General features: G+C 45.0%; 1 protein-coding gene across 7 annotated transcripts in view; it reads left to right on the forward strand.

The window, feature by feature from the left end:
- SASH1 (SAM and SH3 domain containing 1) overlaps positions 1–24,579 on the forward strand; it is an 840,287-nt gene that overhangs the window by 728,091 nt on the left and 87,617 nt on the right. For all 7 annotated transcript variants that reach the window (XM_090041059.1, XM_090041065.1, XM_090041073.1 and 4 more), the window contains 2 exons: positions 18,733–18,783; positions 18,918–18,967. In XM_090041059.1, the coding sequence (XP_089897185.1) occupies positions 18,733–18,783; positions 18,918–18,967 (101 nt within the window). The remainder of the gene's footprint in view (positions 1–18,732; positions 18,784–18,917; positions 18,968–24,579) is intronic.

Below are 24,579 nucleotides of genomic sequence, written 5' to 3' on the forward strand. Positions count from 1 at the left end.
ATTGTGATGGAAAGGTTCAGTTTGGTTTAGTTTCCTGAGTTTAGGAAGCTTATTTTCAGGAACTTAGACTAAAATAATGGGCACAAAATTTGATTTGCATTCAAAATATTAATATATTTATATCATATTATATCATTCTTCACTGGTGTAGTTAATATGACCTGTAACAGATTTCCCCATACTTATAAATGTGGGAGCTGGTGTTACCATTAGAACAGCAGTTCACAAAGCTTTGTTCTTGCTGTAATTACAGGCTTGATTCCTGTTTACACCCATAGGAAGAAAACTAAGTTTTTAGTGGATGTTGCTCATTTCTACTTCATCTACTCCAGAACTCACTTATCCAGGACCTTAGTTGTTCAGAAGCTTTAAAGAGAATATGACCTACTTCTTTTATGTATGTCTTGAGCTCCAGCTACCTTCAAGTAAACCTTGGATGTTTGCTTTTTTGTACCACGTGAAGCAAGGTGGTTTGCCAAGGTATTTGCTAAAGAACAGAGTAAGCAGTGGTGCAACAGGGAGGCTACTTAGAGAAATGCATAATCGTTGCAGTAGTAAATGGGCTGCTTACAAATCCCCAGGATTTCAACATGCATATTAAATGGGTGTTACAGATTACATTCAGTTAGCAAACTTGGTTTTAGTAATTTACAGAGTAGGTCATCATCTGAAGCCTAATGCAAAGAAGAGATGGTTATTGGCATGTGAGAGCAAAAACACATCATCAATAGGAGTATATAACATATGGAGAAGCTGGGTCTGCCAGTGTTTCCATCATTACCCTGTTTGGAAGGATTTATAACAGATTTAGAAGTCTGCTTGAAGCAAATATTTGGCATTGGAGTTAGCCTGAGCTTCTCTCTTTCTAGACTGATCGAAGTAGAAGGTTTTTATCACTTTTTGTAAGTTGTATAGTTAGAAAAATGATGAATAGGAGATTCAGTGCCCATGTTAGATAAAAGTGATTTGTTCTGAAAATGGTAGCTAGAGGACATAACTTGTGTATAACATGATTTAGTGCAGTGGTGCCCAACCATTTTGCTCAGTGGGCCAGAATGACGGTGCCCAGTCTGTCCATGGGCCAGATCCAGCCGGTGTTCCCAATCCAGCAAGGGCATGGTGGGCACCATCTGGCTGTGAAGGGTGTGGGGAGGGAGCAGTCCAGCTGCAACACAGCCCCATGGGAGAAAGCTTGACCTAGCCCCATGGAGAGGAAAGGGGGTATGCCTCGGTCCTGGGAGGGAAAGGGGTCATGGTCAGGGCCCATCCCAGCACCACAAGGGGAAGGGGGTGTGGTTCAGCCCCAACGGGAGACAACAGGGCATGGCATGGCCAGGCCCTGGGAAGGAAGTGGGCATGAGAATGCCCCAACCTGGCCCTGCAGGGGAGGGTAGGGGGTGTGATCAGTTCCAATGGGAGGGAAGGAAACATGGCTGGGCTGCAACAAGTTGCATGGGAGGAGTGTGGCAGCCCCAATGGGAGGCAAGAGAGCATGGCCCAGCCCTGCAGGCTCCAACCTGGGAGGGAAGGGAACATGGCCTAGCCCCAGTCCAGAAGTAGGAGGGAAGCTTTGCTACTACCAGCCACATGGGGAATGTGTTTTGGGGATTGGCAGGGGGAGGGTGGCTGTATTGATGGCCACTGTTCCCCCATTGATACATTTTTGGATCCATGGAGATCCCTGTGGGCCAGATGATATTGCTCTGCAGGCTGCATTTGCCCCATCGGCTGGAGGTTGAGAACCCCTGGTCTAGTGCAGTGGTTGGCAATCTCCAGCCTGCCAACTGGATCCAGTCTACAAATGTGGAGTTTGGTAACATTCAGCAGTGAGCGCTTCTTCTATCTCACAGTGGGGAGAAGCAGTGGAAGATGGGAAGCTTCCCCATGCTGTGGTGAGGAGGAGTGGCAGCAGATGGGTCCTATCCCCCTCCTCGCTCCCAGCTTCTGATCCACATGGAGTCATTTTGGCCCACAGTCTGAAAAGGTTGCCAACTGCTGGTCTAGTGGTTTTCGTATTTCAAAGAGCAAAGAAAGTTTTGTTCTAAACTATAGACTTACAGAAAAAGGTGCAAATGAATAATTTTTTAAAAGTATATGTAATTAACTTGTAGAATGAACGAACATCAATAACACGCTTGGTATTTTCCACTAAGAAATTTAGAAGTGGGGCAGTAACTCTCTTCTTCTTTTGCTTTTGATTCTTAATTTTTGCCCCAGCAAGTGAAATGAACCATTAGAAGGGTTGGAGGTTTACACTGATGCACTGCATTCCCAGCTCTTTATAAAGATATATTTTATCCAGCTGTTGGCTGACACACTTTGTATGAAGTGCCATGGCAACCTCTGCCCTATTTCTAGGCATCTATTCACATTTGCTTTAGTGAGAAAATCAAAAAATGGATGGTCGTTTTTAAAGAGAGATTAAAGGTAGGTAAGAAGGAAGGTTTTGTCTATACCTAGACATCTATTGTCCACATCCTGCATAATTTTAATCTGGACCACCTTTGGCAATCTCTTCTGAGGGGCCGATTATGAAATGGACAGAGAATTGAAATAATTTCTCCAGTTTGAGTTGGAGTCTCATAAGCTGAGTAGTACAGAAGAATGTGCACTTTCCTGGCCTAGTTGTTTGTGTTCAGTGCAGTTACAGCAGCTATACCATACAAACTACAGAGACCTTTCCTTCCTAGTTTTCTTGCCATGTCTCTCACCTCCACCCAAGTCCCTTCCATCCATTTCAGAATAAAGCCTAGACTGTTCATTTTCACTCTTATAGCTCTGCACATAGCTCTGGCTCTACCAGTCTTATCTGTTCACTCTCTAGGTCTCCTTATGTCCTTTCTGCTCATCGATTTCATAAACATTAGGGTTGGAAGGGACCTTGGAAGGTTATCGAGTCCAACCCCCACCCTAGGGGCAGGAAGTCAGCTGGGATCAAAGGATCGCAACAAGATAAACATCCAAATGTCTCTTAAAGGAGTCCAGAGTAGGTGTTTGCACCACCTCTGGAGGCAGTCTGTTCTAGGCCTTGGGGGCTCAGACAGTAAAGAAGTTCTTCCTTATGTCCAGCCTGAAACGGTCTTGCAGGAGTTTGTGACCGTTTGACCTTGGCATCCCTTGGGGGGCTCTGGTAAACAGGCGTTCCCCCAGATTCTGACGTACACCTCTTATATACTTATAGGCAGCTACCAGGTCCCCCCCAAGCCTGCACTTTTCCAAGCTGAAGAGTCCCATGGCTCTCAGCCTCTTTTCATAAGGCCTGTTCGCCTGCCCTCTGATCATGCCCGTGGCTCTTCTCTGGACTCTCTCAAGCTGCTCCACATCCTTTTTAAATTGTGGAGCCCAGCATTGGATGCAGTACTCCAGCTGCGGCTTCACTGAGGTCGAGTACAACAGGTGGATGACACCCTAGGATTTGCTTGAGAAGTATCTATGGATGCAAGCCAGAGTTTTGCTCACTTTACCAGATGTGACATCGCATTGGTGGCTCATATTCATTTTGTGGTCAGTCATGGCCCACAAGTCCTTTTCAGCCGTGGTGCTAGCAAGCGTAGCATTGTCAACCTTATAAGCATGCTGTGGGGTTTTTTTCCTCTGGGGTGGAGTACCTTGCATTTTTTGGTGTTGAACACCATCAGGTTTTCTTCCGCCCATTTTCTGAGCCTGCCTAAGTCGGCCTGAATCACTATCCTGTCCTTAGGTGAGGACACTTTAGCCCGAAGTTTGGTGTCATTGGCGAACTTGGCCAGTCCGCTTCTGACACCAGTGTCCACATTATTAATGAAGATGTTAAAGAGTATGGGCCCAAGGACAGAGTCTTGGGGGACCCCACTGGTCACAGCGCACCATGATGTTTGACTTCCGTTGACTACCGCACTCTGGGTCTGACCGTGGAGCCAATTCCCCAGCCATTGGACTGAGATAATAGCTGAGGCCATGGTTGGCCAGTTTTTTTCATGAGATGATCGCAGGACACCAGATAAAAGGCTTTTTAAAAATCAAGATATATGACATCAGTCTATTCTCCCTTGTTGAGGTGATAGGTCACCTGGTCATAGAAGGAGATGAGATTGGTCAGGCAAGACCTACCCGCAGCAAACCTATGCTGGCTGTCCCTCAGGATGTTGCCATCAGCTAGTTTGTCAAGAATGGTCTCTTTGATAATTTTTTCCAAGATCTTCCCTGGGATAGAGGTCTGGCTGATAGGCCTGTAGTTCCCTGGATCTACTTTCTTCCCTCTCTTGAAGACAGGCACCACAGTGGCTTTCTTCCAATCTTCAGGCACTTCACCAGAGCGCTACAAGTTCTTGAAGATCCAGGCCAGTGGCTGAGCTATGATGCCTGTCAACTCCTTAAGTACCCTGGGGTGTAAACTGTCTGGGCCAGCTGACTTGAAGGTGTCCAGCCTCTCAAGGGAGTCCTTGACATGTTGTACATTGAAGGATAACAATTCTCCCTCACTCTGGCCCTCCCATCCCATATTGAGCAGGGCTGTCCCTTGGGACTGGTGAAAAACTGACACAAAATACCCATTAAGCAAGTTGGCTTTTTCCTGGGTGTCAGTTGTCAGTTGTCCCATATGGTTTAGCAAGGGTCCAGTGTTATCCTTGCTTTTCCACTGGCTCCCCACCTATCAAAAAAAGGACTTTGTATTGTCTTTGATTTGTGTAGCCAGTTGTTCAGTCACAGCCTTGGCTTTCCTGATTCGCTCCCTACAGGTCCAGACCAGTGCAGAATACTCCTGCTTTGAGGTGGATCCAGCCTTCCATCCTTTATAGGTCTTTCTTTTTAGACGCAGGAGGGCCACAAGTTCCCTGCAGAGCCAAGGGGGCTGCTGCGCCCTTTTGCTGCCTTTCCTCCGAGATGGGATAGACATTGCTTGTGCTTTCAGGATTGATCCCTTGAGGAGCAACCACTCATCCTGAACTCCCCTCCCCTTCAGGTCATGGTCCCTTAGGGCCTTGCCAACAAGTCTCCTGAGCTTGTCAAAGTCGGCTTTCCTGAAGTCAAGGACTTCTGAGTTGCTGACTAACTTGCCAGCTTTATGGTGAATAGTGAAGGCGATCAGCTCATGGTCACTGTTTCCCAGCTTCCCTTCAATCATTAGGTCACTAATTAGATCATTCCCTGTTGTCAGTACCAGGTCGAGCAGCGTTTTGCCTCTCATCGGTCCATAGATTTCTTGAGTCAGATAGAGTTCATCTGTGCACATGAGGAAGTTTTGCGACTGTTCAGATTTGGCCCAGTGCTCTTCCCACGAGATGTCTCACATCCTACTCTCCTCACCCACCTCACTGTATTGCTCCCTCTGTGTTCTCCTCCTCTCTCTTTCTTCCCTTTTAAAATTTGGCTTCCCGCTGCCTTGAGTGGCATGTCCTTCTTCCAGTGTCATAAATACCTGACTGTCTTTTTTTTCAGTCAGACTCAAAATCTGCTTCTTTCACTTTGTTTTCCATCATTACCCTTCCTTAGCAAAGATGTCTCCATCCTCTTGAATGCATAAAAAATCTTGCTTGGATAGCGATATGTTTTTAGGATGTGAAAAAACCACACCCCAAACTAACATAGCTGTGCCAACAAAAGCTGTAGGGTAGGTACAGCTATGTCACCAAGAAATGCTTTTACTGATTGAAGACTATTTCATTTGAGCACCTGGTATAAACCTTACCAGCAGTAGAGCTGCTGTGTCCCAACAAGAAGCTTTAACTGTGATATCAGCAAACCCTCTGAGGTATAGACAAAACCTTCCTTTTTACCTACCTTTAATCTCTCTTTTAAAATGACCATCATTTATTTGATTTTCTCACTTAAGTAACTGTAAATAATGTTCTTATTTTGGTCCTCATCTCTCCTTTCCGTAAAAGGAACATATTTTTCTTCATGTTCTCTGTGTGCGTATGCACATCCATGTGTGTGAGTGACACAAAAAAAGAGAGAAAGAAATACCAGTAGGTCCTCACTTATCATTTATGAGCTTAAATGCTTGCAGGTGTAGGGACCTTTATCTTTTTAAATCTTTATAAAACACAATGGAATATCATAGAGCTCTAAAGATCTAGCAGTTGCTGCGATAATTATTCATTTTCTTCAGTGTTGCTGTTCAAAAAATGTCAGTGCTTACATTGAACAAAATAAAATATTTGGAGCAATGTGCAACAGAAAAAACTACTATAGTTTTGTTTTGGAAATAGAAAAGAATGTTATACAGCTTTGTTGTTGTATATGAAACATTATGTTTGACAGATTTCAGATTTGGAGAGGGTTTACCCCAAACCGAGAGGGGAGAATTTTTGTTAATATATAAATAGACACTTGAGTATTATAACAGTGTGTTTCATTTCCACTTCCTTGTGAAAGCACTTTTGGTCAGCCATTGAACTGTGTCTGTGTTGATACATGTGCCAGGGAGGTACCAGCTAATGGGCTGTTGTTTCATGCTGGAAAAAGTATTCGCATGTTTAAGATTCCAGGTTTTAACCAGTCCTCCTCCATGCCTCATTTCTAGACTCCAGCATTTTACTGTTGCTGCAGAGTGTTATCACTTACTACATGTCAGCTCTGGCTGTAACATGCAAGAATAATGGGGCGGAAAGTCTCTACTGCTACCGTAATGGCTAAAAGGATGGGCTAGGGAATGCAATTTGAAACTCAAAATGGAGCCTTTGCTTATCAGAGCCATTGGAAACTCACTGAACTGGTTAATTCCCTCAAACAAACACTTTGCTGAGTGCATTAACCACTGGGATAGTTCTTTTATTTATTTATTTTGATCAGTGACCCATGGTTAGCAACTTGTTGGCATTACCTATTTAACACCTGGGTACCTATGCTGCCGCTGCGAGAAATGTTTGTTATAGCCTTCTCTGGTGCCTCTGAAGAGGGTGGAACATAACCTGAGGCAGAAGAATCTGAACAGAATAGTTGATGTCAAGAGTTCTGATTTACCAGTTGTCTTTTGAACATGATTTGGAAGCTAGGCTAGAAGTGTCAGCATATGTTCAAATCAAGCAGTATGAAGAGCATTAGAGAGCGAATGCTTTAGATCGTCTACAGAATGGTGTAGAATAGTGGAAACTGCTTTAGGCCTAGGCACTGACTTGGAGAGATCATCTGTGGAATTATCATTTATGCATCACCCAAGTACATCTGTGTCTTTAGTCCCTCTTTATACTGGTTATGTCCCCGGTAGCTTCCTGTGTCTCTTTCTGTACAATAGCAGTTTCATGTTGCTTAGCTGTGGTTAGGATATTTGTCACCTTTAGCTTCTTGGGTCTCATCTACAGCAAGACCTATAATTGCCACAGAGTACATCTCTACTGGTGTATGTTAGCCAAGGCTCATAAGGGGCTCAAGCTTATTTCTGTCACTAAGGGTTAGAGGACATAGTGATAAAAATGTGTGCACTTTATGGAGGCTGATGGTCTGAATCGTAGGGCCAAAACCCCTAAGTCCTAATTTGCACTATAAAATGTTGTTGGTAGAACTCCAGTTCTGCTGGCAGAACCTTGCGTGCATCCACACCCTGAATTCCTCTGCAGGGACAAAACCCTCCTTTCTGTCAGGAAATTTGCACCATCTCTCTTGAGTCGGGTGAGGCTTCCGCTGCCACCCAGCCCACGGTGAAAGGCACAATTAAAACACTCCTGCCTTTCTGCCCACTACCATGGTCCCTTCCACAGCTGGTGCTTCCCTGGATGCGCTTTGACAGCACAGCTGCTAAGGAGAGTCGCAGGGAGTTGCCAAAAGGGCATAGCTGTTCACATGCTGCGGTTGGCTTTGCGGTGTTCTGGCAGCAGATTGAGGACAATATAGAGGTCTAACTATAGGAGCCCTTCCAGCTGAATGCCTCTTTGGCAAAGAAGAGTGCAATTTCAGGAGTGCTCTTGTGCAAGGGAAGGAGGCTCTGGACTGTCGCAAGAGATTATTGATCTTCATGGGCACAGCTCTATGAATAGCTGCTTTCTGTGTATACTTCCTTATTAAAATAATAAAGTCCGTAATCAGACAGAACAGGAGCATGCAAACTTATGTCCTGTGGGTTGGATTCATCTGACAGAGATGGGTCATCTGTAGGGTAGCCATCATAGAGGACAGCCCAGTTGTCCTCTGTCCTCTATTGATACAAAACCAGATGCCTTTATGTCCTGTTTTTCTCTTGACAAAGGACAGAGTAGCAGAAAACTGGAATGTCCTCTGTGATGGCCACCCTAGTCATCTGGCCCATGGGGGCTCATTGCCTCGGCTACCAGGGCCCCTACCAGCAGCAGTGTTAATCCCGGCAGCATTGCTTCAGCATTGCTCCAGAATCCAAGGAGTTGACACCACTCGCTTCCATCTGCCTCCCTCCCACTACCAAATCTTGCCACCAAAATCAGGGTTTGGGTCACTAAAATCAGTGGCAGGAGAAAAGAGGAGTGAGCAGTAGTGGTATTAACTTCTCTACGTTCTAAAGATAGGTAGAAACAGTGAGTCTCACAGGTGAAGGGGTGAACGCTGTCGCTTCTGGGTCCTGCCATTTGGATCCAGTCTGCAAGATGCCGTATGGTCCAGGTTCAACCTGCAGAATCAAACAAGTTTGACACCCATGGAATAGAGAATTTCTCTGCATGTTCTATATTGAACTGGAGCCCACTGGGAAAAGAAAGATAGGTAAATAGATAAGCATTGCCTGCTTCACGTTCTTAGAGCTTGGGCTAGAGATTTAGATACCACAACAGATCAGCTACATGTACCATCAGGTCTACTGTCCTCTCATCAGCAATGGCATGATACTTAGTAAGAAGTTAGGGTGGGGAACTCAAAGTCCCCAACCCATAACTTACCTAGGCAGTTGTGCAGTGTGTGTGATAAAAGACTCTTTTTCCTGAGACGAACAGTTGGAAACCTGAAGCTTGAGCTTCCAGTTTCTGTTGGTACATTTACAAATCAGTTTCAACTATAACAAAAGCCTTTCAAATGAACTCCTGTTACTAGCACACAGGGATTCTGTGTGGTACAATCCATGCCCAGTGTGGTACAATCCTTTTCAGTGTAATTCAGTATTTGTTGCTTCTTGCATTGCAGTGAAAGACATTTTCAAAACAGAGTACAGAAAGGACAGGTGATATAAGGCAGGAGTGAAGTGTATGCTAAGCTACCAGCACAGCCTCCCTGCATCCCAAGCTTGACTTCAGGCAGTGTTTTTGAGGGCTGCTTTTGCAAGCATCCACGTCAAAACCAAAGCCTCCTTTGCCTTTAGTGGTGAGGGATTACATCTTGTAGGAGTGCTAATTTTTAAAAAGGAAGAATAAAGTCTTTCTAAAAGACATGCTCTGGTTCAACCAGAAGGTACACACTTGGTGCAGAAATCACTGGGTAAAATTTTCTGGCAGGATATCAGACTAGATAATCACATTGGTCCCCTCTGGCTTTGAAAACTGTGTGTCAGCATCCATGATGCACCAGATTTACAAAGGAATTAAGGGGGTTAGCCATACCTTATGCACGAAAGGGATAAGGGTGTAAGCCAGCCCTTCCTATCCTGGGCTGCTCTGAGAATTGGACCTTATTTAAATTGCTACAGTGGCTGCCACATTACTCCCTAAAATTGCTGCAGTATTGTGGAATCCGACTCTGACCTCAGCACTTGCAGTAAACCAGGGTTTGTGAAGAGATCCTCTGAGGTCAGCCTTGTGAGTGTCTTCTGAAATGTCTACATGGCATTAATCCTCCCCTTCTGGAACTGGGACTCTTTACATTTCTCTGCCACATTTCATTTACCTGTTGTAAAGGGGCCAGAGTAGGGAGGGAAGTCAGTGTAGAACCCACTATTCAAAGCATATTTCCTTGAACAGAGCTATATAGGATGTTTAAAGATTTGGTACAAATTTAAGAAGTTTGGACAAGTGACTTTCCATAAACCAATGTTTGTAAAGTAATTTGCAGCACTAGAGGTTAATCAAAACTAGAACCAGCCTTACAGAATTTGGACTTTTTAGTTTTTACAAAGTAAGTCCATGATCCTGCAACAGGAGCTACATACAAGGGTCCATAACAGGGCCATGGCCTAAATAAATAAAAACTATCCCTGCCTGGTATAGCCACTAAAATCTTTTACTTCTCAGCAGCCTGGAGCAAAGGTACCATTTTGTTCTAATTAGAAATGTGAGGGTGCTTGGATTATGATGATACAGAGCCATCCTAGTTATTTGCTTTCAAATGTTACAAGGGACAAGTGTAGCCTTAGAGGCTGGGTAGGGAAGTCAGCTGACAAAGCAAAAAAGAGAAGAGAAGGAGAATATGTACTGCCAGTTTCTTTGCACAGGATGCAGCTGGCCATTTCCCTAGGAGATTGGAAATAAAACAACATTTCCGCCTATTGCAGTTTACCATTTTACGGTCAACTTGAATCAGAAGGAATCTCCCTTCAAGTGTCAGGAACTGGGATGTGGTATTGTAAATGATGATTTAAAAAATATACTCTTTATAAGCACTGTATTCAGCAGGTGCTTTTTTCAGAAAGCAAGTAAATAATGAAACACCTGCTGAGAAGTGAGGAACTAATGTACCATATCCACACAATGGGTTCTACTTTCTGGCCACATGCTGCTTTAGGATGCCATGGTTGGTAAAATGTCCTGTGTTTTTGTCTCTGCGATGGTAGTTGGAAGAAAAGAACTTGGCATGAATGAGCTGTGTTCTAAGTAGGTGTACTGCTGCTCGGTGGCTTGCTTCCTTCCATCCCTCCTTGGCCTTCAGGTCCAGAGAAGACTGGAGGAGAAAGGTGTGCACAAGGAGGGTTTTCAGTAGTGTTTCTGTAGCATTGTCAGCTGAACAGCTTTTTAGCTTTCAGTTTAATAGAAGAGAGACTCCTGTACATGAAAAATGGGAGTCATGAAGAAGCAGTGATGGGGAATAAGGACATAGAGGATTTTCCAGGATTCCAGGAATCAGGATTCCCTGATTCCAAGTCTTTGATTTTTGCATTCCTGACCTTGTTACATTTGCAGAGAATCCTGGACCAAATTTAACTCCTATTAAAGTAATGAAGAGACTCCCACTAACATTATTAATGAACAAATCTATAAGAATGTAAGAACATAAGAACTGCCATGTATGGAGTCGGATCATAGGTCCATCTTGACCGATATCCTGTGTTACACAGTGTCAGACAGTGAATGCTGAAAGGAATAGTGAACTGGTATGACCAGGGTTTTTTCCCCCTGTTCCTTTCCCATTTGCAGCATCCAGCACTTAAGCTCTAGGAAGTCCTAGGAAATTCAGAACTTGTATCTTAACTCCCATGCTCAGTAGCTGCTGATGCTCCCTTCCTCCAAGAATTTGTCCAATCCCTTTTTGAATCTGGCTAAATTGTCAGCTTCCACAACTGGTGGTGGCAGGGAGTTCCACACTTTATTAACCTACTAGGTAAAAAGAACTTCCTTTCATTTGTTTGAAACTTTACTGCCTACTAGTTTCCTTTTATGTCCGCTAGATTTTGTACTGGGGGGGAGAGAGTAAATAATAAATCCCTATGTCGCAGTGGACTCAGGTGCCCTGTGCCTGAGAGTGGAGTCTGCTCTGGGGAGACCCCTAGTGGCAGAAAGGGGGAGGCTCAGCTGCCAGTCACTAGGGTTGCACAGGTGCTGGTTGCCGGGGCAACTGGTAAAAGCGGCTGACAGGAAGGGGAAGGGCTTATCCCTTCTTAAGCCCAGGTAGGAGGCCAGGAGGGCAGTCCCTCTCCAGCAGCCATGGGAGTAGGGACTCAGCTCGGACAGATAGAGGGGAGGACTCTGGTGGTGAGAGCATCCCCCAGTCACTGCTGGAGGGCGCACGAGTGAGAAGCCCCAGGGAGAGAGGGGGCAGCAAGGAGCCCCAGAGAGAGAGGGAGCAGCAAGGAGCCCCAGAGCGAGAGAGGGGGTAGTGAGGAGCCCCGGGACTCCTCACTGGAGCCACAGGTAGAGCCAGAACATAACAAGGCCCAGGTCAAACCATGTCAACTCCATCTGTGTAGGAGAGGAAAAGGAGCCGCAGGTAGTGCCCCCTGTCACTGGGGCAAGGAAAAATGGGCAGCCTCCTGCTGATCACAACCATCTTCTAATCAAGTAAGATCAAGGCATGGCAGGCGAGTAAGCAGGTGGTTGGCCCATTATAGGAGGGCAGAGCCACTCCCAGAAAGGCTCCGATATTGATACTCCTGTCACACCCTATTTACCTTTTTTTTGCCATTTAGTACTAACTTGTATGTGTGTTAGTACGTACACCAGTAGTTTAATTGACTTGTTCAGACCCTGATGATTTCATAGATAGATTCATAGATTGTAAGGGGTTAGAAGGGACCTCGAAAGATCATTGGTCTAGCCCCCTGCACTAGGTAGGAAAGACACCTGGGGTCAGGTGACCCCAGTGAGCTGACCGTCCAGTCTCCTCTTGAAGATTTCCAGGGTAGATGCTTGCATCACCTCTAGAGAGAGCTTATTTTACACAGTCTGGACACCCTGACTGTGAAGAAGCTTTTCCTAGTGTTAAGCGTGAAACGGTCTTCCAGGAGTTTGTGGCGATTACTCGCGGTTTTCACCAAGGGTGCCCTGGTGAACAGTTGTTTACCAAGCCTTTGATGTATTCCCCTGATGTAGTAGTAAGCTGCTAGCAAGTCCCCTCTTAGCTTGCTCTTTTTTAGGCTGAAGAGACCCAAATCCCTCAGCTTTTCCTTGTATGGCTTGCCTTGCAAGTCTCTGATCATATGGGTGCCTCTTCTCTAGATTTTCTCAAGCTTTTCCATGTCTTCGTTGAAGTGCAGTGCCCAGGAATGGCTGCAGTCTCACTAATGCTGAGTAAAGAAGAATCATTTCCTTGGTTTTGCATGAGATGCATCGGTTGATGTATGCCAAAGTATTGTTTGCCCTGCTGGTTACAGCATCACACTGATGGCTCAAGTTCAGACTATGGTCTGTTATTACCCCTAGGTCCCTTTCAGTCATGGTGCTGGTCAGTTTGGCACCACAGAGCCTGTAAGTATGTTGGGGATTGTTCATCCCCAGATAGAGCACTTGACACTTCTCAACATTGAACTTCATCTGGTTCTGATCTGCCCAACTTGCTAGCCTGTCTAGGTCCACCAGTATCTGCAGCCTATTTTCAAGCGTGAGCACGCTGCTGCGTAACTTGGTGTCATCCACAAATTTGGCCAGTGAGAGCTTCACCCCACATCCAAATCATTGATAAAGATGTTGAAAAGCACTGGACCAAGCACAGACCCCAAGGGACACCACTGGCCACTTCTTGCCAGGACAATGCAGATCTGTTCATCAGAACTCTCTGGGTCCAATTTCCCTGTGAGAATATCACAGGGTGCCGGATCAAAAGCCTTTTGGAAGTCTAGATATACAATGTCTACCTCTTCTCTCTTATCCAGGTGGCAAATTACCTGGTTGTAGTAGGAGATGAGTTTGGTAAGATAAGACCTGCCTGTGATAAAACCATGCTGGCTGTCATTCAGAATCCTACCTTCTGCAGGCGTATCGCACATAAACTCCTTGATGAATTTTTCCAGGATTTTCCCTGGGATAGCAGTTAGTGATTATAGTTGCCTGGGTCCTCTCTCGTCCCCTACTTGAAGATTGGCACAACATTGGCTCTCTTCCAGTCTTCAGGGACCTCCCCCAAGAGCCAAGTGTTTTGTTAACAACAGTACATTAAAACTATTAGTCTAAAATCTTCAGCTGGGCATAGTGGGTCTGATCAATTGCCCATTAAAATCATTGGAAGGACTGTTACTGATTTGATTAGATACATTTGGAAATGTCTAGTTGGAGAATGTTCACTGTTATTCTCAGCTTAAGACTTCACTTCATTTAAGCTTCTTTGACTTTTTTTATGTGTCGAGAAAAAATATGAATTTTCCTGTGAACTCTTGTTTTTAGTAACTTTGGGGAAATTCGCCTTATATTTTCTCAAATTCATCTCTTAAAGCCTGAATATTTTTTGTTATCATATGTAAAATCTGTACAATATACAAGTATATCAGCATTGCAAAGGTTGATTGCCAAATGCAGCCAAAGGGAGATTTTTAAAATATGCATCTATCTGGTGGCAATAATTGAAAGGCATCTTACATGAAAACAGAAACAAACAAGTTAGTTTGACACATCTCCATCTTTTACCAGGAGGGCCAAAATTTTGGAGGATAGGGTTAGAATAAAAATAATTCAATAAATTGTAGACAACAACTGTAGACAACAATTCCAACAAAAGTGAGTGTAAGATGTCGTACATACACAGGAAAGAAAAAGCAAATGCACAAATACACATTGAGAAAGAATTGTGTGGGCACTACTGAGAAGGGGTTGTGGTGGATTACAAATTCATCATGATTTAGCAATGTGATGGAGTTGCAAAAAAGCAGTATTAGTTGCAAGATATAGGCAGTGATAGTACTGCTTTTTTTGGCACTGGTTAGGCTTTAGTTGGATCATTCTTTTGAGTTCTGGGCTCCACATTTTAAGGAGGATATTGAGAAAAACTGGATGGGATCTAGAGGTGAGCAATGTGGTAATAAAGAGGGTGAAGTGCAAGCCATACAAGGAAGGTTGAGAGAGCAAGGTATGTTTCATTTGGAGAAAAGGAGGTGAAGGGGGCTGCCATAAGACAGGGAACAAGCGAACTACTTTCTGTTGCCATAGAAGGCAGGGTTTGACTGTGGCAAGGCAAATTTAAATTTGAGTCCATTGTTGGCAACAGTACATTAAGTGCTAAGGCAAGAAACAGGGGTCCAGACAGTCTCCCTAAATGGGGGGTGGCACACACAGTCTTGCAAGGCCTTAAATGCCTATATACCAGTGCTCACAGTATGGGGAATAAACAGGAGGAACTCGCCCTCAGATGTCATAGGGCTAACAGAAACGTCGTGGGATTCGTCCCATGACTGGGCAGTCAGCATTAGGGGCTATAGGCTTTACAGGTGGGACAGAGAAGGAAGGAAGGGTGGGGGTGTGGCGCTCTATGTCAAGGAGCACTACACATCCGCTGCCAGCAGGATGGGGTCAGAGGAAGGGCAGGCTGAAGTGCTCTGGGTTAAGATTCAAGGGGACCGTGGGGAGAGCGATTTGATGGTGGGGGTCTACTACAGACCCCCCCAATCAAGGGGAGGAGCCGGACCGGGAATTTTCAGGCCAGCTTGCAGAGACACTTAAGGCAAGGGATGTAGTTGTCATGGGTGATTTTAATTATCTGGACAGTCAGCCAGGACAGACCGTTCCAGGAGGTTCCTAGCTGAGATACAGGACCTCCACTTAATCCAGGAGGTGCACTGTCCCACTAGAGGAAACGCCCTGTTGGACCTGGTCCTGGCCACAGGCAATGACCTGGTAAGGGGCCTCCAGGTTCTTGACCACCTGGGCAATAGCGATCATCGCTTGCTGGAATTCACCATCCAGCACAGGGTGTCAAGGGCCTACAGCAAGACGGTAGCCCTAGACTTTAGGAGGGCCAACTTCAACAAGTTGAGGAGACTAGTGGGTGAGGCGCTGGGGTCCTTGAGGGCAGGGGAACTCAGTGTCCAGGACGAGTGGTTGTTCCTTAAGGAAACGATACTCAGGGCCCAGTGGAAGGGGGGTGCTATCTCCAAAGAGGAGTATACCTCCTCTGCTCGGGCCTGTAGGAGGGCTGTCAGGAAAACTAAGGTGGACATAGAGCTAGGACTAGCGTCCAAGATCAAGGATAATAAAGAGTCCTTTTTCAAATACATAGGGAGGATGAAGAAGGCACCGGGTAATGTGGGGCCCTTGCAAAGTATGCTGGGCAATCTGGTGGTTGCACCAGAGGAGAAAACGGAACTCTTTAACCAATTCTTCACCTCCGTTTTCTTGTGCAGGGACTGGGACTTCCTCGCTGTGATGCCAGATGGACTCGCCTCCAGACCTCAGGTTGGGGAGGACCGGGTTAGAGAGCTTCTGGAGGGGCTGGACGTGTTCAAGTCAGCGGGTCCAGATGCTCTCCACCCCTGGGTGTTGAGGGAGCTAGCTGGGGTTATTGCAGGGCCCTTGGCACAGCTTTACAAGCGCTCGTGGTGTTCAGGCCAGGTGCCAGATGATTGGAAGATAGCTAACGTGGTCCCCATCTTCAAAAAAGGGAAGAGAGAGGACCCAGGCAACTATAGGCCATCAGTCTTACCTCTATCCTTGGGAAACTCTTTGAGAAGATCCTCAAGGAGCACATCTGTGATGGGCCGGCTTCAGGGATGATGCTCAAGGGCAACCAGCAGGGTTTCATTAGGGGCAGGTCATGTCAGACCAACCTGATTGCCTTTTATGATCAGGTCACAAAGGCAATGGATGCAGGTGTTGCTGTCGACGTAGTCTTTCTAGACTTCAGCAAGGCCTTTGACACCGTCTCCCACCCCATCCTCATTAAAAAACTAGGCGACTGTGGCATTGATGCCTACACAGTCAGATGGATTGCAGATTGGCTCAAGGGTCGTACTCAGAGGGTGGTGGTGGACGGGTCATATTCGACTTGGGGGGAAGTGGGCAGCGGAGTCCCTCAGGGCTCAGTCCTTGGGCCTGCGCTGTTCAATTTCTTCATCAGTGATTTGGACGACGGCGTGAAATGCAGCCTGTTTAAATTTGCTGATGATACCAAAATTTGGGGTGAGGTGAGGATGCTAGTAGGGAGGGAAAGACTGCAACAAGACCTAGATAGGTTGCAGGGGTGGGCTAACAAAAACAGGATGCATTTCAATACTGGTAAGTGCCGGGTGCTGCACTTAGGCAGTAGAAACCAGCAGCACACTTATAGAATGGGAAACTCCCTTCTTGAGAGCACGGAGGCAGAAAGGGATCTTGGAGTCATTATTGACTCCAAGATGAACATGGGCTGACAGTGCGAGGTCACGTTGGCAGGGCTAACCGGACCTTGTTGTGCATCCACAGGCGCATCTCAAGTACAGCCAGGAAGGCGATCCTCCCCCTCTATACGACGCTGGTCAGGCCACAGCTGGAGTACTGCGTCCAGTTCTGTGTGCCCCATTTCAGGAGGGATGTGGACAACATTGAAAGGGTCCAGAGGAGGGCCACCCACATGATCCAGGGACAACAGGGCAGACCCTACAATGAGAGACTGCGGGACCTGAACCTGTTCAGCCTTCACAAGAGAAGGCTGAGGGGGGACCTGGTGACTGTCTATAAACTCACTAGGGGGGACCAGAAAGGTTATGGGGGAGACACTGTTTCCCCTAGCACCCCCTGGCATGACAAGGAACAATGGACACAAATTATTAGAGAGTAGGTTTAGATTAGACATCCACAAGAACTGCATCACAGTTAGGGTGGGTAGGAGCTGGAACCAACTTCCTAGGGAAGTGGTGCTGGCTCCTACCCTGGGGATCTTTAAGAAGAGGCTTGATGCCTACCTGGCTGGACTCATTTGAGTCCAGTCTTTTCTCCCACCCAGGCGGGGGGTCGGACTTGAAGATCTACAAGGTCCCTTTCGACCCAACTTCTATGATTCTATGAAATTAAATCTCCAAAGAAAATTTACTAACTCTCTGAACAGTTGATCAGTGGGACAAGTGGCCTAGGCAAGTTTTAGAGCATCCTTCATTAGAGATTTGCAGAAACAAAAGCTGTTTCGGCGTTAGTCTGGGCTTCCAAATCTAGGATTCCAGGATCTGCACTCAGAAAAGTTGTTATGACAGATCAAAAGGTCTTCACTTAAACAGTGGATTTCTAGTAAGCAGTTACTTTTTTAAACGCTTTCTTTTAGAAATTCTCATATTGCTAATAGAGATCATAGGCATTAGCTTAGCGTAATGGGCTGGGAATCCAGACTTCTGTGAGGCTGTTCTCAGCTCCTCGTTTTGTGACAGTGGGCAAACCACTCAATACAATGCCTGGCTTCCCCATCTGTGAAATTATGTTGCTAATGCCTATCTGTTTACTACGGATTTACTGGATGAAAAGTACTCAGTTAAAAACACAATTTTTATATATCACGTAGGACATGCCATTTTAATGTTTTGCAATGTTTTGAAACCTGTACAAACCACAGGTGAGCCTGCAAATGTTTGGTCTGCGGCCTATTATTTGTTGTTAATTTCTTTTTATGGCTCTGGTTAAATCAATAACCCCTTTGAGGTCCATCCCTAAACCTGTGTGCAGTTCACAGAGGGCAGACAGGGGGACTTTCACAATATGTAGAGTCACAGTTTGTCTTAAAATGGGAGGTGTTTATTAATGCAAACTACTTTATTGACATAAGAAAACCTCAGTACAACTTGAGGTCTAGCTTTGACTCCCTTGTTTACCGGGGATCAAAAACACAGACCATCTGGAGACACGCAGACATCTAGTGACTGAATGAGAGGAAGGAAGGAAACATATTTTTCTTATGAGTGGGGCATAGATCTGAAATGGAAAAATGTTTCATGAGGCTGTCCGTCCTCATGTAAGAATGTCACAAATATTGATAACTCCACAAAGACCATTCCTGTGATCTTTTTCTTGAAATTTGAGCTTACCTCTTTTTTGGTCATCCACTGTGCTATGCTCTGTGCTAATCTTGTCATTTACCTGTCTTTGACTCTCTCCAAGTTTCTTCAGGGAGTGGTTCCTAATGGTTCCCTTTTGAAAGGTTTTGAAGTTTGGCAATGATCTGTTCCTCTCTCCTGTTTCTTTCCTCTCCCCCTTCCTAGCTGGTTTTGTGGGGAATGCTGCCACGTTCGGATGTTTCATTAACCTGACATCTGTTCTCTTTTAGGAGAAACCCGATGCCAGCCCCACATCCCTCCAGCTGCGATCCCAGATTGAAGTAAGCGCAGTGACTTTAATCATCTATTTTTGTTTTGGTTGTGGTTTTTTTTTTTTTTTAATTTGATATTCTGCACCAGTTGGGGAAAGCCTGCTGTTGTGTCTGTGCTCACAGCAATGTATCTTCTCTTATAGGAATCACTTGGCCTCAGCAGTGCTGTGTCAACACCAGAGACTGAAAGGAAGTAAGTTTGGGCATGGCGGGGTGGAGTTCGGTGCAGGAATTTTTGCATGAAGCAGCTAATTCATGTTAAATGGATTTGATCTTGCATGGTTCCAGATGAATCCCTTGAGGAAAAGAATTTGACACCTACTACCCCTCCCTTTTTTGACCTTTTTATATTTCTTTTTTCCTCTCTGTGTGTCCCCTAGCTGTATGTCCAACAGAAACAGAGGTGCTTTGACAATGGTGCAGAATGTAGTTGACTTCACACACCTTACGAACTGCATCTCTCTTTTTGAAAAACTATCCTAAACTTAAACTGGCCCAGAAAAAAAGAATATGAGGGTGGGAGGGGAGTTGCATGCTGAAACTGGTTTCTCCTTCCTTTTTACTCATGCTTTTGCAGTTGCGCTTTTGAAGAAGGTGCCAAGAGAATGGAGTATTTTTAAAAAAAAAACAAGTTAAAAGGAATGTTAATTTTAGTAGTCCTTAATAAAAACCTCTCTGTGTGTGGAGACTGAGAGGGTTTCTGTTTACTGTCACTTCCTACTGAAATGTGTATGCTTGTTTCTTTGCTTCTTGCTTTTATCCCAGGATCTGGGATTTCTACTGCTAGGGGTAACGTGCAGCAGTGCACAAAAATATCTAGCCCAGTATTTCCAGTGCCTACACTTCTTAGTCTTGTGCCAGCTGGACAAGTTAAGAAAGTAAATGCAGACCTCAATAGCAAATATGTCTGATTTTAAATAACTTAAAGGGACCCATACTTAAAAATTGGACCCTGGGACCTTATTTCGATTAGGAATATTTTTTCAACAAATTGCTGCTCTTGTTAATATAGTTAATATCCCAGTGATATTAGGAGCCCCTAGTATATACAGGGGAAAAAACAGCTGCCACCATGTCTGTTTCTGTTCCACGTGCTCTCAGAACAGGGCTAGATGACATAGGATTTAAAATGGTAGCAGCCAAAATCCTGCATGCCCAATCCCCTGTAGTCAATCAGTGAAAAAACTTATTCTCGCATATAAAAAGTTCCATTCCAATATAGCTCTGTTTTTTCGTATCATCATTATAGCACTTGTTTGAAAACTTAAGTGCAAAGCGAGGAACAAGCTGAGAAGATAGACACTATTAATAGTACTTAGTTCATACATAGAACTTTTTGCCTGTGGATTTCAAAACATATTACAAAGTATATAAATGTCATCATCCATGTTTTAAGAAATGATAAAGGGAGCAAAGAGCTATCAAGTGACTTGCCCAGGGTGACCCAGCAGGCCAGTGGCAGAGCTGGGAATAGAAACTAGGTGTTACAAGTCCCAGGGCAGTTGGACCACAGCCCCTTTCCTCATGAGTCCTGTTCTGCAGACCCTGAGAATAAAAAGGAACTAAGAAATATGAATAGATACTCTGGATAGTTATGTTCCTGGAGTGCCTGTTTCTTTTACTGACAGAATAATGTCAGTCCTCAGTCTAGATGGATGGTGTAGATGAGTTCTTTCAGAAAACTCTCCCTGTGCATGAAGAAGGGTCTTTGAACCCGAAAGCTTGCAAAGAACAATCTTTCCAGCTATTGGGTTGGTGTAATAAAAGATATTGCATTTACCCAAAGAACCTTGTCTTCAGAATTTCAGGAATGAGAGTGTACATGCTGAGCGTATGTGTATGAATTACAATAGAAAACAGATTTCATCCAAAGAGATGCGATTCTGGATCAGAAAAAGTTATTTGTTAAGAAACTGATCACAAATCAGTTAACATGTGTCATCTAAAGACATTTCATCTATTTGACATGATATAGAAAATTGCAACGGACAATAACCTTTTGATGCTAGATTGGAAACACCAGTGGAAAATGGTCAAAGCAGACCCGATATAGGCAGATGCTTGTTACAGCGACAGTTTCAGTTTCATAGTTAGTAGGGTCGGAAGGGAGCTGAGCAGATCATCAAGCCTGACCCCCTGCCATGGCAGGAAAAGGTACTGGGGTCAAACAACCCCAGCAAGGTGTTCATCCAGCCTCCTCTTAAAGACCCCCAGGGTAGGAGCCAGCACCACTTCTCTTGGAAGTTGGTTCCAGATCCTAGCCGCCCTGACCGTGAAGTAGCGCCTCCTGATGTCTAATCTGAATCTACCCTCTGCCAGCTTGTGACTGTTATTTTTTGTCACTCCTGGTAGTGCTCGGGGGAACAGGGACTCCCCCAATTCCTGCTGGTCCCCTCTAACTAGCTTGTAACAGGCCACTAGATCCCCCCTCAGCCTTCTCTTGTGGAGGCTGAACAGGTTCAGGTCCCATAGCCTGTCCTCGTAGGGCCTGCCCTGCTGCCCCCGATCATGCAAGTGGCCCTCCTCTGGACCCTCTCCATGTTGTCTACATCCCTCCTGAAGTGCAGCACCCAGAACTGGACACAGTACTCCAGCTGTAGCCTGACCAGTGCTGCATACAGGGGGAGGATCACCTCCCTAGACCTGCTGGAGATGCATCTGTGGATGCATGACAAGGTACGGTTGGCCTTCCTGACTGCATCCCCACACTGGCGGCCCATATTCATCTTGGCATCAATGATGACTCCAAGATACTTTTCTGTCTCTACTGACGAGAAGGGAGTTCCCTAGCCTGTAGATATGGTGCTAGTTCTTCCTCCCCAGGTGCAGCACCTTGCACTTGTCAGTGTTGAATCCCATCCTATTCTCATCCACCCACCCCTGTAACCTTTCTAGGTCTGATTGTAGCCTGTTCCGTCCTTCTAGCGTGCCCACATCCCCCCCACATCTTAGTGTCATCAGCAAATTTGAACAGGGTGCTTTTTGCCCCCTCTTCCAAGTCACTGATTTGATCTATCAGTGCCAGTTTCATTCCGAGTGGCATTGCCTCCATGTAGCACGATTATGTGGAAGTAGAAAGAATTCGGAAGGAAAATAACCTTCTTCCAACTGGAGCCATTTAGTCTCTCAGATGACAAAATATTCAGATTCTTTTATACTGAAAAACATTCTACTGTGGCAATTTCTTCAAGGCCCAGGTAAAATTTGCCAGAAGATAAATCCAATTTTCAGCCATTAAAATGAATCAAAATTATTCCATGAATTCAAGATGAGCAAGTTTTAGTGACTGATACCGTAAAAGCTGTGTTATTGGGCACTTTATTAACCAGCATGCCCCATTAACTGGCATGCTGATGGACGTGGCAAAAGCAAAACCAGAAATCCCACTTCCGGTTTCGCCGAGTCCCACTTTGGCTGACTTTGGACCACAGCCTGTGGTGAAGCAGCCTACATGGAGGCCCCCTTCCCTGTCCCCCAGGACACTGACACCAAGTGGCACACCAGGTACAGCGGGAGGGGCAATGGCCCGAACAGGCAAAGACACCTGTTTGCGCTTCTCAGATAATTGGCATATTTAGTTATCCGCACCCCCCGCTTCCCCATTCCCCGTGGGTGCCAGATAACAGAGCTTTTGCTGTACTTTGAATCAATGAGATGCCCACCTTGCTGAGATCATTTGGTCCCAGCAGTCTTTCCTGTCCATGTGCAGAGGGGCTGGACCTGATGATATGTAAGGTCCCTTCCAGCCCCTAACATCTACGAGACTGTGAAACTAAGATGCTTCTGAAAGTAACAGTAGTTCTGATTATGCTGACTGGCTTTGTATGAATAGAAACTAACATTCAGAATGATGTAATAAGGTCCTAATAGCTTACTGTTAATAGCAATAAGCAGAAAAACTGCTATTCAGAATGACAGGGGCATATATTGCCAATGTCTAAAGTCATAAAATAACATACTTGGACACTTCAGTTTGACAGACTCTCAGGATCTCGCCAAGGTGAGATGCTGAGATGATTGGAGAGGGATGTGTTTATTTTAACCTGATTTTTTTTCCACCCTGCAGAACCCAATTTAAAGAGAAATATCAGTCTTTGGCTCCATTGTGGAAACAGACCAGCTTGTAGTACAAATATGCAGTTTGTGTACAGTCTCACCTGAAGCCATATTAAGATTTCTGCCCAGGTCATCGTTGTCGCCATCTGTTCAAAATTGTGTAAAATGGGTTGGTAGTCTCATCCAACTTCTGTTGGACAAATATCTGTCTGCCACATAATCAGCCGTAACAGTTGGTATAACGACCTTCCTCAGCATCTCTATAAAAGGCAACCACCCCTGCCCCCCTCCAAATTACCTCCTTGCCTCAGGTGGAAGTCTCTGCAAAATGGGGGCGGAACAACATCAGGCTTGGCGGCTGCTCTCCATGCAATTATAGCTCAGAAAGAGAAGGGAGCTAAAATGTGCATCTGTAAACACATATCCACGCCATAATATGGAAGATGCCCATTCCTCTAAATTGGCTATCACAAAGAGGGCTTGGGCCCAGAGGAAAAACTGCAGGAAAAATATTAATATTAACAACATGAAAAATCCTCATGGTAGGCAAAAATAAATAAAGAGTGGACAGGCATCTGAGATTTACACACAATTATATTGCTTGTGTAGACAGTAGTGCGAAGGATGTAAAAGTGGTCAGAAATGTGTTCAGTAAATAATAAAAGACAAAGTCACATTTGTTCTAATTCCAGTTGTTTCTAAATCTAATTTGCAAGCTTGTGATCAATTGAATTTTTTCAAACACAAGTTGCTTCTACAAATTGAATCCATTATGCAGTTCTTCTAGAGATATAATACTCTGAAGCTAACTCAAAATGTGGAAATACTCATGGTATGTTTGTGGTTTTTCTCTGTTAATAGTAGAGGGGATTTTTTATTATGTTAAGTTTTCCTCTTCCCCTTTAACCCACAGCCTTCTGACCAAATATAATGTCAGTGTAAAACTGTGAAGCTTTGAGTTTGCCTTCTTTATTGTGGTGTTTGCCCTTATCAGTCACTGATGTGTTTTTCATTTTTGAGCATAAATGTATCCAGAACTGGAAATCTGGTTCTGCAGATACAGTTGACTTTTGGTTTTGACTAGAAGCATGACCAATAGAAACCGAGATGCCCAGTAAACACATTCTTGGAGATTACTGTTGCTGCTTAGTTCCCGTAATGTGCTGCACCAAGAATGCATACACTCTGTGATTATGACTCTGAAATAGCAACTCCCCAAGGATGTTCACTTGGGCCAACACTGAGAAGGGGATTTCACATCATTGCAAACAATGTTTCAAACAGCGGAAACCAACTTTCTAACTAGGTCCCAGTTCCCCGTTCTTTTGAGTCAAGGCAGCATCATGGCCTGATGAACGCTGTACATTTGATAGGAAATCCAGGTCAAATCCAGTCACCTCAAACTCAGGCTTCTGCATCCTGTCTCTCATCCTGTTATTAGCAGAATTAGCAGGGATGTTTCATGGAGGAATTATGTTTTCCCCCTGGGGGAAGAGGTGTTTGCTGTCGCTGTCCACTGCACTGGCCTTTTGGCTTTTTTAGAAGAGATGCATCGTATTAGAGAGCCTCCAGGAAGGAGTAGGAACTAGATGACAGGCTCAAGAGCACCACTCACAGGCAGCATGATATGTAATGTGAAAGGAAAAAAAAGTAGGGGTTATAATTGTGATGAATCTGGCACCCCATAAGGATTGCTGTCATGTTTGTCCCGGTGAGTCCTTGGATCATCACATCATGTAATGGGGCAAC

Source organism: Crocodylus siamensis, chromosome 1 (genome assembly GCF_052110815.1).
Source record: "Crocodylus siamensis isolate JL-2025a chromosome 1, ASM5211081v1, whole genome shotgun sequence".
In the NCBI taxonomy this organism is placed as follows: domain Eukaryota; kingdom Metazoa; phylum Chordata; order Crocodylia; family Crocodylidae; genus Crocodylus; species Crocodylus siamensis.